Source organism: Anomaloglossus baeobatrachus, chromosome 12, assembly GCF_048569485.1.
Source record: "Anomaloglossus baeobatrachus isolate aAnoBae1 chromosome 12, aAnoBae1.hap1, whole genome shotgun sequence".
Classification (NCBI taxonomy): Eukaryota; Metazoa; Chordata; class Amphibia; order Anura; family Aromobatidae; genus Anomaloglossus; species Anomaloglossus baeobatrachus.
In genome coordinates this window covers 13,540,282-13,554,271 of record NC_134364.1, presented here as the reverse complement: position 1 = coordinate 13,554,271, position 13,990 = coordinate 13,540,282, and the positions used below count along the sequence as shown (strand labels likewise).

Below are 13,990 nucleotides of genomic sequence, written 5' to 3'. Positions count from 1 at the left end.
TAGATTCACATTGAAGGCATCAAAACTATGAATTAACACATGTGGAAAGAAATACTTAAAAAAGTGTGAAACAACTGAAAATCTGTCTTATATTCTAGGTTCTTCAGAGTAGCCACCTTTCGCTTTGATTCCTGCTTTGCACACTCTTGGCATTCTCTTGATGAGCTTCAAGAGGTAGTCACCGGAAATGGTCTTCCATCGCTCTTGAAGGAGTTCCCAGAGATGCTTAGCACTTGTTGGCCCTTTTGCCTTCACTCTGCGGTCCAGCTCACCCCAAACCATCTCCATTGGGTTCAGGTCTGGTGACTGTGGAGGCCAGGTCATCTGGCGTAGCACCCCATCACTCTCCTTCTTAGTCAAATAGCCCTTACACAGCCTGGAGGTGTGTTTGGGGTCATTGTCCTGTTGAAAAATAAATGATGGTCCAACTAAACGCAAACCGGATGGAATAGCACGCCGCTGCAAGATGCTGTGGTAGCCATGCTGGTTCAGTATGCCTTCAATTTTGAATAAATCCCCAACAGTGTCACCAGCAAAGCCCCCCCACACCATCACACCTCCTCCTCCATGCTTCACGGTGGAAACCAGGCATGTAGAGTCCATCCGTTCACCTTTTCTACAAAGACAAGGTGGTTGGATCCAAAGATCTCAAATTTGGACTCATCCGAACAAAGCACAGATTTCCACTGGTCTAATGTCCATTCCTTGTGTTCTCTTCTGCTTGTTGCCTGTCCTTAGCAGTGGTTTCCTAGCAGCTATTTTACCATGAAGGCTGCTGCACAAAGTCTCCTCTTAACAGTTGTTCTAGAGATGAGAAGGTGTGTCCAAACTTTTGGTTTGTACTGTGTATATAGCATCTTTAAATAGTATGTTTTCATTGCAAGTTTAGGGAGAAATTTTGAGTTGTTTTTCTCTATGATATTTACTTTATGGGTTATATAATTTTATATTATATTATTATAAGTCGGACTTTTGCGCATTTCTACCAAACATGTTTATGTTTTTATTTAATTTAATTTCTTAATTGTTTACTCCTTTTTATTGTTATATATTTTTTTAAAACATTATTTTTCTGCTTTACTTTTTTTGTTAAATCCGTCTAGTGAAGTTGAACCTGCAGTCTTTTGATCCTTTGTTCCATATCCTCCATTATTCACCATCTCCTCTAAAGCTCAGGATGAACAGGAGCACCAAGATGGCGGTGACCCCCCAGTGCAATAGAAACCCATCAGCCCCCCGTGAACATGTCGCAGGGGAAGATAAATGGGCTCCTGAGCAGACTCAATACTGCGATCGTGCCACTTAAACTTTGCTGTCATTAAGTGGTAAATCAGCAGCGACCGGAGCTCTGATCGCTGCTGCTAGAAAAGGACAGAAGACGTGTGTACTCTGCGCTGCCGCTGAAGGAAGATCCAGGACACCAGTGGAGATAAGAGGGTTTTTTTCAATGCATTTCACAGCCATTACAAGCTTCTTCTTCAGGAATATAGAGCCACATTGTTCCTTCTATAAGGCCTGTTTCAGATGTCAGTGATTCTGGTATGTATGTGGCAATTTTTTCACGTTCCAGACTCACGGACATACGCAGACCCATTATAATCAATGGGTCTGCGCACACCAGTGATTTTTCACTGACTGTCCCTTTTTTTCTGGCATCACTGATGTCCCACGGATCACACTATGGTGAAACACATACCAGAAAATGATGGACATTGAAAATAAAAAGCATTTTATACTCATCTTTTCCAGTGACGCTGTGTTCTGCCTCTGCTCTCTGCAGCTTCCTGGCCGGCTCATTACTGTCGTGCATATTCATGAAAGCAGCCAAAGCCGACCTGGATGTAGATGCAGCGGGGGTCAGCGCTGGCCGGATGCTGCACCGCGGGACTCTTCAGCACCACGGACAGCAGGAGCGGGGACAGGTGAGGTTATCGCCATGTGCAATAACAGATCACAGATCACGGAGCCCGGATTGCACATGGACAACAAACGTGCCGTGAATCACATCACACAGAGGGAAATGTGCGTTTTTAACACGCCAGTGAAAAACGACTGTGTTTTTTCACCGACGTGTGAAACAGGCCTTAGAGGCAGACACCGGCTGTGTATCACCCGCCTGTTCTGGAGCGCAGTGTGCACACCGGCACCGGATGTCTGATCCATGTGTAGGTCACACATTGTGTAGGGATTATATACAGCATCGTTCTGTACGTAATGAAGGTCACAGAAATTGGCAGGATGATAATGGAGCGCTTGTTTAGAGCTGATCTTATCAGTAGCACAAATGCCGGATTATATAATCTCAGGACATATCCTCCTATATATACTGTATATATGTAGAGGAGTCTTCACATCCGACACCCGGACTCTCAGAGCGGCTGCATGTGAGTGATACATTGTAATCTTTACTATGAAAAAGTGTTACATTTCTGTCTTTTAAGGCCTTGTGCGCACGCTGCGTTTTTTTCCGCGTTTTTGGGTACCGTTTTGGTCAAAAAACTGCATGAATTTCCTTCCCCAGCCAAGTCTATGAGATTTCATTTTTGCTGTGCGCACGCTGCGTTTTTTTCCGCGTTTTTGGGTGCCGTTTTGGTCAAAAAACTGCATGAATGTCCTTCCCCAGCCAAGTCTATGAGATTTCATTTTTGCTGTGCGCACGGTGCAGTTTTTTTTTTGGCTGCGTCTTTGTCATGTCAATTCTTTCTGCGTTTTTGAGCCCTTCCAGTCAATTGATTTGACTTAAAAAACGCACTGGGCAAAAACGCTGTAAAAAAAATGCAGTAAAATGCTGCAAAAAATGCCGCCAAGGGAGCGTTTTTTTAGGACTAAAAACGTACATCTTTGTGGTCACCAGAAAGACGCAGCATGCGCACATAGCCTTCCAATTATAGGGATTTTATTCTCTTTTTAGGCTGTGTGCACATGTTGAGTATTTGGTTGCAGAGGTTTCCGCACAATTTCTGCGTTTCTTGGCAGGAAAACTGCGGCGCGTTTTTGATACATTTTTCAAATTGAATTCAATGGGTGAAAAAAACACTGAAAGAACTGACATGCGGCAGATTATTTTCTGCACCAAATCTGCGAGGAAAAAATACTCAACGAGTGCAGGAGACTTCAGGACTCTCATTCACTTTGCTGCATCAGGCTTTGTTTGCAGGTTTGTGACAAAACTGCACTAAAAAACGGATAAAGAAGCCATAAAAACGCACGGTGTGCACACAGCTCTATGCTGAAATGTCAGAAAATAAAACCTGATCAGGGCGCGGCGCCTCCTGTAATTACAGTGGGATCAGTAACTAGGTGTAGAGATGACAGATGGGGTCCAACAATAATGTTATCTAGAGCCATAAGGGTCCAGGATCCTGGGAATTATCAGGGTCCATTTGGTAAAATGGGCAGTTAATAATTTTATCCTGCAAACCCTAAACCGGCCCATTACCCATTTCTGCCCCCAGTTCCCTTTGCTGGATGCATCCATAACATGCGGCTCGGATACAGCTCAGTTTGCCCTTTCTGCCTTAGGCTACTTTCACACATCAATTTTTTCCATCAGGCACAATCCGGAAAAAAACGGATAAAACTGATCCGGCACCTGATCCGTTTTATCCCCGTTGATTTGTATTAGTGCCGGATTGTGCTGGATGGCATTGTGTTGCATCCGGCTTTTGCCGGATCCGGCTTAATTGGCTAATGCGGCGACCGGATGGAACGTCTCTTGTAACGTTTTTTCTCTCTGGTAAAAAAAACCGCAATACAGCGTGATTTACAATGGAAGCCTATGGACGCCGGATCTGGCATAATGTGGCAAAAACCGGATGTGGCCGCCGGATCCGTTTGTTTAAACTGAGCATGCTCCAAATTATTGTAAAAAAAGGGATCTGGCAAAAAACGGACGAAACGGATGCAAAAACGGATGCGCCGAGTCCTTTTTTTGACAGATCCGGTATCCCGGATCCGTCAAAAAAAAGGATCAGGCACATCAGTTTTTGAATATTCTGCGCTGGATCCGTTGCTTCAGGCACACGCCGGATTGAAAACTGATGTGTGAACGTAGCCTTGCTGTGATATAATATGATCTGTGTGTAATAAACAGTCACAGTAACAAGATCCTGTTTATCATCATTTGTATCAAATGACAAAACAACTGCAACATTTCCATTCCCTGCACCATGAAAGCAAAGGGACCTGCAGAATGGGGAATTCTGAAGCCACATTAACCCCTTCCCACCACAGACCATTTTCATTTTTTGAGTTTACGTATGTATCTACGCTTTTTTCCAAGAACAATTTATTGATGTTTTTTTTAGCCACATTAGGCTTTGTTTTTAAAGGGATGAGTTTGGATTTTGAACGACTCCTTTTATTTTCTCATACAATGTGCCAAAAGACAAGAAAAAAAAAAATCAAAGTGCAATGGAATGGTGCAAAAAAAAAAAAATTAATTCCGCTAGTAATTTTTGGGTTTATTGTGCAGTAAAAATGACCTGGAAATAGGATTCTTTAGATCACTACATTTAGGTTGTAACTAAACAGTTTTTTTTTAATTATATTTTTTTATTAATTATTAATAAAAAATAAATGCAACTTTTTGTAATTTTGTATCAGCCCCACAACTTTACTGAAAGGAGCAGCAGCAAAGCGAATGTCACCGCTGACATCTCCACAACCAGGACATTTAATTTTGGGGCAAATTTAGGAAAAGGCTCACACAACCTCACGAGCGCACACCCTGCTCCTGCAAACTTTTAGTTTACCCCCTCTGCCCTTTAGGAACAGGTGGAGACTTAAGCTACTTTCACACATCCGGTTTGAGCAGTGCGGCTCAATCCGGCTGTGAAACCTATGCAACAGATGCGGCGAAAACACCGCATCCTTTGCATAAGTTTTTACATGTGGCCGGTCCGTTTTTTTCCGGTTGCGGCACGCTACTGAGCATGCACAGTGGAAGAAACCGCATGCGGCGGCCGGATGCGTTTTTTTCCGCATCGCGCCGCATCCGGCGTCCATAGGCATGCATTGAAAAATGCGCCGCAGCGGCCGGATGCGGCGTGATGCGTTTTTTTTTGCCGGAGCAAAAAACGTTGCAGGCAACGTTCTATCCGGCCGCGGCATCGGCTAAATCTGCCGCATGCGGCAAAAAACGGACCGAACGCAAGCCCATGCGGCACAATACGGCACTAATGTAAGTCTATGCAAAAAAAAAATGCAACCGGTGGCAAAAAAAACAGTTGCGGTTTTTCTGCAGAGCGCCGTATTGTGCCGCAGAGCAAAAACCGGATGTGTGAAAGTAGCCTAACCCAAACTGTGCAATATTTTCCTGCTTAATAAGTCTGCCCATTCCTCTTTTTCTACTTTTGAGCAATTTGTGCCTTTTTTGAAATTTGTGCCTTCTTTGCAGGTTTTGACTTTTGAGCAATTTGTGCCTTTTTTGCAGGTTTTCAGCAATTTGTGTCTTTTGCACACATGTAAAGACCAATAAACATGGAATATTTTGCTTTCCAATAAAGGTTTCCCTCCTACAATACTTTGTATTAAATTCTAATGTATTGATGTCCTCAAATCTGTCACAAGAGCAGAACATGCAACTAAAAAGGAGACAAGCTAACAAAGAATAGTCGGGAGCTGCGCCAAACCAGGATGTCCTGAACAGAAACAGAAACATCAGTAAACTGGCAGCGAGCATTATGTAAAAAAACAAATCCGTGGAGAGCGGCCATAACCACAGCCAGGGACAGACCGGTGGAGGCTTAACTAGGGAGGATCCGGCTCCAGCAGAGAACTAATTACATCCAACTAACGAGCTGCCAGAAAACAGGTGAAGGGGCACAAGTCCCAGCAGTTCCATTCTTTAACGCTTTTCCCGCTGCATCAAATTTTCATTTTTTTTCCCATTTTTTCCCTCCCCTTCTATCACTTTTTCCTTTTTCAGTCCCCATTGCCGGATCAGGGCTATTTTGTTTGTAGGATGTAGGATGTAACTTTATGTGGCACCATTTGTTTTACCGCACAGTGTCCTGGAAGAAGTTAAAAAAATTCCAAGGGCAAAACAACCTGCAATTCTGGCATAGTTTTTTTAAGAATCATTTTATGGTAACAATGACCAAGCGCTGTGATTCTCCTCATCACCACAATTACTGCAATATCAAACGTGTCCATTTTTTTGTTATTATTTAAGTGGTGAAAACAAATCACAAATTAAAAAAAAAAAAAATAAATTTGACTGTTCCGTTAGTTGAGACCCGTAACGCTGTAATTTTCCAGTTGATGGAGCCGTGTGGGGGCTTATTTATTGTGGGACAGAAGATGTGTTCATTAATATGATTTTGGGACAGATATGACATTTTTTTTGTTTCTGATATAATTTTTTTGTGCTGCTGCGGAACCCAAAAAACACAATTTTGTTGTAATTTTTTAAATATTTTGATAGATCGGACAGTTCTGGGGATGGCAATATGATGTTTATTTTATTATTATTATCATTTATAATAGTCGATTGGGGGTGATTCAAAATTTAAATTTTATTTATTTTTTCATACTTTTTAAAACTTTCTTTTTTACTTTTCACTGTATTTATCAGTCATCTGATCGCTCGTACTGTACACAGCTGAATATAGTAAGAATCACAGTCGCTTTTGAAGCCCAAACGCAGGCAGCTTCAATGGCGCTCCATCCATAGTGACAGCCAAATTTGCTGGTTGTAGCTGACGGGGTTCTGGAGGGTGAAGTCATAGCGCGGCCACCGAGACCCATCAAGGGGCAGAGAGATTCCCACTGGTGCAAAACCCATTATAGTGCACGGGCAGCGCCGGCTGGAGTGGAGTGAAACCTCCATCTTCACATGTCCAGAAATCATCCTTTAGATCAGATTCTGCAAAGATCCGATGGCACAAAAAGTTCTGCAGATACAACTTTTTTGTCCATTTTTTTAAATAGCTGATTTCCGCTGGATCCGGTTTTTTTTTTAACATGGGAGTCTATGGGAAATGGATCCGTTAATTCGTTATCCATTATCTTCCATTTGAAACATATCCAGCGAGCAAAAAAACAGATTCTTTTCAAATACAAGAAAAACAGACGGATAATTAATGGATCCATTTTCCTATGGCTTTAATGTTAAAAAACGGATTCAGTTTAAATCAAGTTTTACAAAAAAAAAATAAAAAAGTCATGTGTTATTAATTATTGATCCCTGACGGCCGTGATTCAGACACTCGTCTCCACCATGAATGTGTCTCTTTCCTCTTGTGTTTCAGAGCGATGACGTTCCTGCTCCTCGTGCTTTGGTTCCAGGCTCCGCTCGCTCTTTCAGCAGAAGATGGCGGCCCGGAGTCTTATCTACCGATCGTTCCTTCTCTTGATAAATTTGCAGGGAATCTCTTCGCACAGGTGGCGGCTGAAGACCCCAATAAAAACGTCTTCTTGTCTTCTATAAATATTGCTTCGGCGCTTGTGCTGCTCGCCCTCGGGGCCAAGGGTCCGACCCATCGGGAGATCTTCGAGGGTCTCAGTTTGGACTCCTCTGCAAGCCCTGACGCCATCTACAAGGGCTTCCAGCGCCTCCAGCAGGTGATGGACCAGGACCGGCCCAGCGTCGCCCTCAGCACCACCAACGCCTGCTTTGTGGACAAGACGCTGAACCTCCTTCAGGAATATCAAGAAAAACTTAAACTGTTCCGATCTGAAGCCATCGCCGTGGACTTTACAAAACCGGAAGAAGCAAAAGATCAAATCAACTGCTACGTGGAGGAGAAAACCCGCGGGATGATCAAAGATTTCGTGGACAGCGTGGATCCAGACACGGTGCTGACGATCATATCCATCATTCATTTTAAAGGTAAATTGTTACATTGTATGGAGCAATCGGTGATGGAGACGGAGGGCGCGACCTCCATATACCAACCCAACCGAGTCCAAATCCCGACCACAAGACGCTGGACGGCTGCTAATGTGCTCCCATTACTGATCACTTTAAGGGCTTGACCACCTTTTCAGGACTTTTTTATTTTACAATTTTTACAATTGGGTGTTAACAGTTTTGCACTGTTTGGCTTTTACAGGCTTTTTATCTCTCTGCACATTAAACTTTGATGTGGTCTGTGGTCATCAATCAGCTGAGAGGAGCTCGGAGAAAGACACATAAAAAAACCTACAAACTACCCATCAGATTATTACAGTAAGCTCACTGACGGATTATCAGTTAACTCATTCTGCAGCAATCAATATAAATAACATGGAAGCTATAGAAGACAAATGGTGCAAAAAAAATGTTATTGACACCTAACTGCAAAAGTTATTTTTAGCCCAAAGCACATAAGTAAAAAAAAAAAGTCCCAAAAATTGCCATTATGGGGGTGTCCTCCTCTGTAAGGTAAAGCAGTCAGATACACGATCATCCGCATGGATCAGATGATAATGACAGCTATTCTTGGGAGTGTGAGAAGACAGCTAACAAGTTCTCTGGAGAAGCTTCAGGAACTTAAAGGGTTAATAATAAATGATCTAATTAATCCTTATTTGAGATAACGTATGGTCACTGGGTCCCCCCCGACAATTGTAAAATATGGCGTTTGGACCGCTCTTCAGTGGAGCAGTTTTGCTCATTCTACTTCTCCTCCATTCATTGTCTATGGGACTGACGAGCATTGTACTCGACTCTGACCGGTAGCCCATTAAATAAAAGGGGAGTCCGAGCATGGGAACCTCTGCTCCATTCAGGATGTGGCTATAGAGACCTGTTCTAGAGGGTCCACAACCCTGATCTCAGGATCACTGGGGGTTTGAGGGGTTGGAAAACCTGAGATCAGCAATGTGTCCCCTATCCCATAAATAGGAGTGATTTTGATTTTTGGGGGGAATAATCCATTAATAGAAAACTTAAAGCAATCATATCTAGAATGTATTGACTTTCTAGGCAAAATTGACTTAATGAGGACATGCGACCCCCTAACCTAATCCTGGAGAGTAAAACCCCTTTAAGGCGTATTACATTCATACCTTGCTTGTAGAATTTTGTTAGTGAATTTTTTGAAAATTCCTTCTCCGGCCGCACGTTTCAGTCACCTGTCTCCCCTGTGCATGTGCTATCATGGCTCTGGTTCGTTGACCTGTGATCCATTGATCTTGGGCTCACTCCGCATGCGCTGTTATTGTTCGGGTTTGTTGACCTGTGATCCATTGATCTTGAAGCTCACTGCGCATGCACTGTCATTGCTCGGTTTTATTGACCTGTGATCCATTGATCTGCGCATGCACTGTCATTGCTCGGTTTTATTGACCTGTGATCCATTGATCTGCGCATGCACTGTCATTGCTCAGTTTTATTGACCTGTGATCCATTGATCTTGAAGCTCACTGCGCATGCACTGTCATTGCTTGGGTTCATTGACCTGTTCTCCATTGATCTTGAAGCTCACTCCACATGCGCTGTCATTGCTCGGTTTCGTTGACCTGTGATCCGTTGATCTTGAAGCTCAGTGCGCATGCGCTATCATGGCTCAGGTTCATTGACCTGTGATCCATTGATCTTGGAGCTCACTCCACATACGATATCATGGCTCGGGTTCATTGACCTGTGATCCATTGATCTTGAAGCTCACTGCGCATACGCTGGCCCTTCTCATAAAACAAACCCGAGCAATGACAGCGCATGCGCAGGGGAGAAGAGGCCCTAAGACATTCCCCAATGAAATGCTACAAGAAATGTATGAATAAGCATTAAAGGGGGTTTACACTCCTGCCATTATTTAGGGGTGAAATGTCCTCCTGACAGTCTCTCTACAAAAGCTCTTCAGAAACCTCGGCAGACAGGACAGATGAAGGTAGAGGAGCCATAGTGCACACACGAGGCTTCATTGGCAAAATTCACCTAAATGATGGCAACTTTTGTGATCGTTTTCATTTTAGGAACATGGGTGGATGTTTTCGATAAGAAACAAACTCGGTTCCAAGACTTCTATGTGGATGAGAGCACTGCGGTGAAGGTGCCGATGATGAGCAGAACCGGATCATATCCTGTGGCCTTCCTGAATAATGAGGGTTGTAAAGTGGTCGAGGTCCCGTACAAAGGAAACTTCTCTGCTGTCTTTATTATCCCAGATAAAGGAAAAATGCAAGATGTGGAGGAAGCGATTGGGCAAGGATCACTCACCACATGGATGAAGAAACTGCGACCCATGTAAGATCTTCTATAGAGCCCACCATAATTTACTCCTTGGGGGTAACAGTTGGATCCATCGTCTTCGATACTCGTTACCACAGACGTATAATATCCCGATAAGATGCCGTATGGTCTCCTGACACGACAGAAGGATAAGACTCTCATTCTTATTTTCTCAGGAGGATAAAGCTGGAGATTCCCAAATTTTCAGTGTCAACCCTGATAGACCTTAAAGAGGTGCTCGAGAAATTAGGCATCAAGACTGCGTTCACCAACAGCGCCGACCTTTCTGGGATTGCTGAAAGCGGTGAATTGAAGGTGTCAAAGGTGAGAAAGGTTTTTGTCATCATTGGGAAATTTCATGACTTGGAACGTTACCCCATAGAAGACAATGTGGTTGTCTGACATTGGAGGAACAGTGGTCCACAGGTAAAGTAGGGATGACCACAGGATATGGTATATAAATGCCAGTTAAATATCCTCCTTTTTATTTAATCAGCCAAAAGGAAGGTGCTGGTGTGCAGGGCTCACCGGTTGAGGGGGATTCTCTAAGCCATAAGTCTGGGTGAGCAGCACGGACTGAAGGTGATGGCACGGCAGACAGGACTTGTAGGATGTCACATTGATCAGTGAGGACCAGGAATGGAGGTTATGCTGGATGGCAGGCAGAGAAGCAGGGCCGGCTACAGGAGAAGACACAGAGCCAGAAGTAGAGACCAACACAGGAACTGTAGGCGTATAGTCAGTCCAGGACTTGCAGCAAACAAATGGTTGAAGGCAGAGTTGTATGCAATCAGCAGACAGATGGTCCTCAGCAGGGGCGAACAGGCAAACTGTAGACTTGTTTGTATAGAAGATATGCACTGTTGCAACAGAATTTGTAGTGTGAAGAGCACTAGAGAAGAGTCTGTTATGCTTACAGCAGATGAAGGGTTAATCAGCAGGTCTAAAGCAGGAAGTAAATGTAGAGAGTAGAGAAGCAAAGGGGAGTTCACTGGAAGGACGAGAGGAACTGTCCAGAGGAACTCCAGAACACAGCAGCTAAATGTGAAGCACATAGTTGTCTGAGTCACCCTTAAAAGACCTTGGATGGTGATGTCAATGGAGGCTGTCAGAGAAGAAGGGAGCTCTGCCCCGCACTAATGGCAGAACAGCGGGGTCACAGCCGGATACACGGCCTGCTGGGTCTGCTCGGGAGCTGAGCTCACTCCACACAAGGCAAGCGACAGCCGTGTTATACAGCCGGCATCTGCATCTGACAGCATAGATTGAACCTCGTGATATTTAAAGGGAATCTGTTAGCAGGTTTTTGCTATGTAATCTGCCAACATCATGAGGTACGTGCTGAGACACTGATTTCAGGGATGTCACTTATTCGGCTGTGTGTAGTTGTTTCTATACAATGAGTGATTTTTTTGGCAGGATGTTATCACTAGGTTTTGTGCACCACGTCCCCGGCAGTGATTAGCAGCTTAGTGTCACTATACAATGTACACAATAAGCTGCTAATCAGGGGTGTGGGCGGAGTCACCTGTGGTGTGGGCGGGGTTAGCTTTCTGAGCTCTGCTACATGCTAGTTCTAAGAACTCTGCTTGGTCACGACTGCTGCACCCAGTAAACTAAGTGACAAATCGCAGGAATCGGGGTCTCTATCCCTACATTACGCTGCTCTCAGATGAGGTAGGAAAGTCAGGTGCCTGCTGTAGTGATGTTACAATAGAGGAAACTGCACGCAGTGATTGGCCGCCGTGGTCATGTGACACTGTGTTATCTTTTCATTGCAGGTGGTGCACAAGGCCGAGATAACGGTGGACGAGGAGGGAACGGAGGCCGCCGCCGTCACCGGAATTCAGATTATGCCAACAATTCTGCCACCAGTTGTGAGGGTGGATGCGCCTTTCCTAATATTCATCATAGATACAAACACAAACGTCCAACTCTTCACTGGGAGAATCAGAAATCCACTAGAATAGACGTCTGTGAGTCCGACGTCCGCTGTGTGCACAATAAAGGGACGTGCTGGCACCATATCTCCTGTCTCTGTCCTCACTGGGGGGGTGTATCATAGGGGATCCAAAACATACCCTGATGGGTAACAAAGTAAGGGAATTCCTAAGAGAGGAAAAAGGAGAGAAGCATAGAGGAATGTGGAGGAGGGGACAGAGGAGTCTGGAGGAAGGGACAGAGGAGTCTGGAGGAAGGGACAGAGGAGTCTGGAGGAAGGGACAGAGGAATGTGGAGGAGGGGACAGAGGAGTCTGGAGGAAGGGACAGAGGAGTCTGGAGGAAGGGACAGAGGAGTCTGGAGGAAGGGACAGAGGAGTCTGGAGGAGGGGACAGAGGAGTCTGGAGGAGGAGACAGAGGAGTCTGGAGAAAGGGACAGAGGAGTCTGCAGGAAGGGAGATAGGAGTCTGCAGGAAGGGAGAGAGGAGTCTGGAGGAAGGGACAGAGGAGTCTGGAGAAAGGGAAAGAGGAGTCTGGAGAAAGGGAAAGAGGAGTCTGGAGAAAGGGACAGAGGAGTCTGGAGAAAGGGACAGAGGAGTCTGGAGAAAGGGAAAGAGGAGTCTGGAGAAAGGGAAAGAGGAGTCTGGAGAAAGGGACAGAGGAGTCTGGAGGAAGGGACAGAGGAGTCTGGAGAAAGGGACAGAGGAGTCTGGAGGAAGGGACAGAGGAGTCTGGAGGAAGGGACAGAGGAGTCTGGAGGAAAGGACAGAGGAGTCTGGAGGAACGGACAGAGGAGTCTGGAGGAGGGGACAGAGGAGTCTGGAGGAGGGGACAGAGGAGTCTGGAGGAAGGGACACAGGAGTCTGGAGGAAGGGACAGAATAATCTGGAAGGTGAAAGAGAAGTCTGGAGGAGGCAGATGTGTCTAGAGTGGACAGACAAGACTGGAAGGGGGACATAGGAGTCTGCAGGAGGGGACCGAGGAGTCTGGATTAGACAAAAGAGCCTGGAGGAAGGGACGGAGGAGTCTGGAGGAAGGGACAGAGGAGTCTGGAGGAATGGACGGAGGAGTCTGGAGGAACGGACGGAGGAGTCTGGAGTGAGGATGTTTAATTCAAGAATGTCCATGACACCATATTATTATGATACATTCTCCAGCTCTGTAGCCCTCATCCGGGATCCACTACGATTACAATACACATCGCCATCTTGTGGTTAATCCGGCACGCTGCAGCTTGTCAGATGCCACTGACTGTACTCATACAGATGCAGTGCTTTATACAGAGAATTTGTGCTCACTTTTGCCCTTATAGTTAATTAATTCTACAAATTCTCACAAATTAATGATTTCTTACATTTACAATTTCAATTTGTGTTTCTGTCTTGGTTCTTCCAAACTACAGCAGAATAAATGGGAGAGGACTTTAATGTGTGAAAATCCTCACAGTGAGACGTACATAGTATACTAAGTAGAAGACATTTTCTTTCATACTGTGCAGCAAAAATTAGTACCATCAATGCCCCTCATATGTTTCTTTCCCGACCCCTTGTGTCAGTTTTCCACTGTCCACTGACTGTAATTCTATTTATCGATCATGCCTGCAATGTGGAATACGGCCACTAGATGTCCCTGCAGAGCCAAAGATAAAAATAGGTGTGTGTGTGTGTGTGTGTGTGTGTGTGTGTGGTGTATATGTGTGTGTTTGTATATGTGTGTGTATGTGCCGCCCTGTGCTCGGCTGCAACCGAGCCGCTCGGGTCCGGACCTTCAGTGGGTGGCTCGAGGGTCTCCGGACCCGGGGGTCCTGCGGTCACTCCGATCAAAAAGGGGTTGGCGGTTTGGGGACATAGGTGTACGGCCGGAGCCGTGTTTTAAGTTCGTGACACCACC

At 45.0% G+C, this 13,990-nt stretch overlaps 2 protein-coding genes across 2 annotated transcripts in view; both read left to right on the top strand.

The window, feature by feature from the left end:
• Positions 1-5,479, top strand: part of LOC142258146 (alpha-1-antitrypsin-like) — a 33,041-nt gene extending 27,562 nt beyond the window's left edge. Inside the window, exon 7 of the mRNA XM_075330624.1 lies at positions 5,399-5,479. Within this exon, the coding sequence (XP_075186739.1) occupies positions 5,399-5,479 (81 nt within the window). The remainder of the gene's footprint in view (positions 1-5,398) is intronic.
• A 244-nt stretch (positions 5,480-5,723) lies between these two features.
• LOC142257789 (alpha-1-antitrypsin-like protein GS55-MS) lies at positions 5,724-12,167 on the top strand. The gene is made up of 5 exons (XM_075329998.1): positions 5,724-5,815; positions 7,254-7,834; positions 9,904-10,174; positions 10,336-10,483; positions 11,941-12,167. The coding sequence occupies exons 2-5, from the start codon at positions 7,258-7,260 to the stop codon at positions 12,127-12,129; spliced, it is 1,185 nt and encodes a 394-aa protein (XP_075186113.1). The 5' UTR covers positions 5,724-5,815; positions 7,254-7,257; the 3' UTR covers positions 12,130-12,167.
• The last annotated feature ends 1,823 nt before the right edge of the window (positions 12,168-13,990 follow it).

Bases quoted from the DNA above. Each gene is read 5' to 3' on its own strand.
- LOC142257789 (XM_075329998.1), top strand. From the start codon at position 7,258: ATGACGTTCCTGCTCCTCGTGCTTTGGTTCCAGGCTCCGCTCGCTCTT. The intron at 10,175-10,335 runs GTAAGATCTTCT...TTATTTTCTCAG, and splicing joins ATGAAGAAACTGCGACCCAT to GAGGATAAAGCTGGAGATTC. The intron at 10,484-11,940 runs GTGAGAAAGGTT...TTTTCATTGCAG, and splicing joins GTGAATTGAAGGTGTCAAAG to GTGGTGCACAAGGCCGAGAT.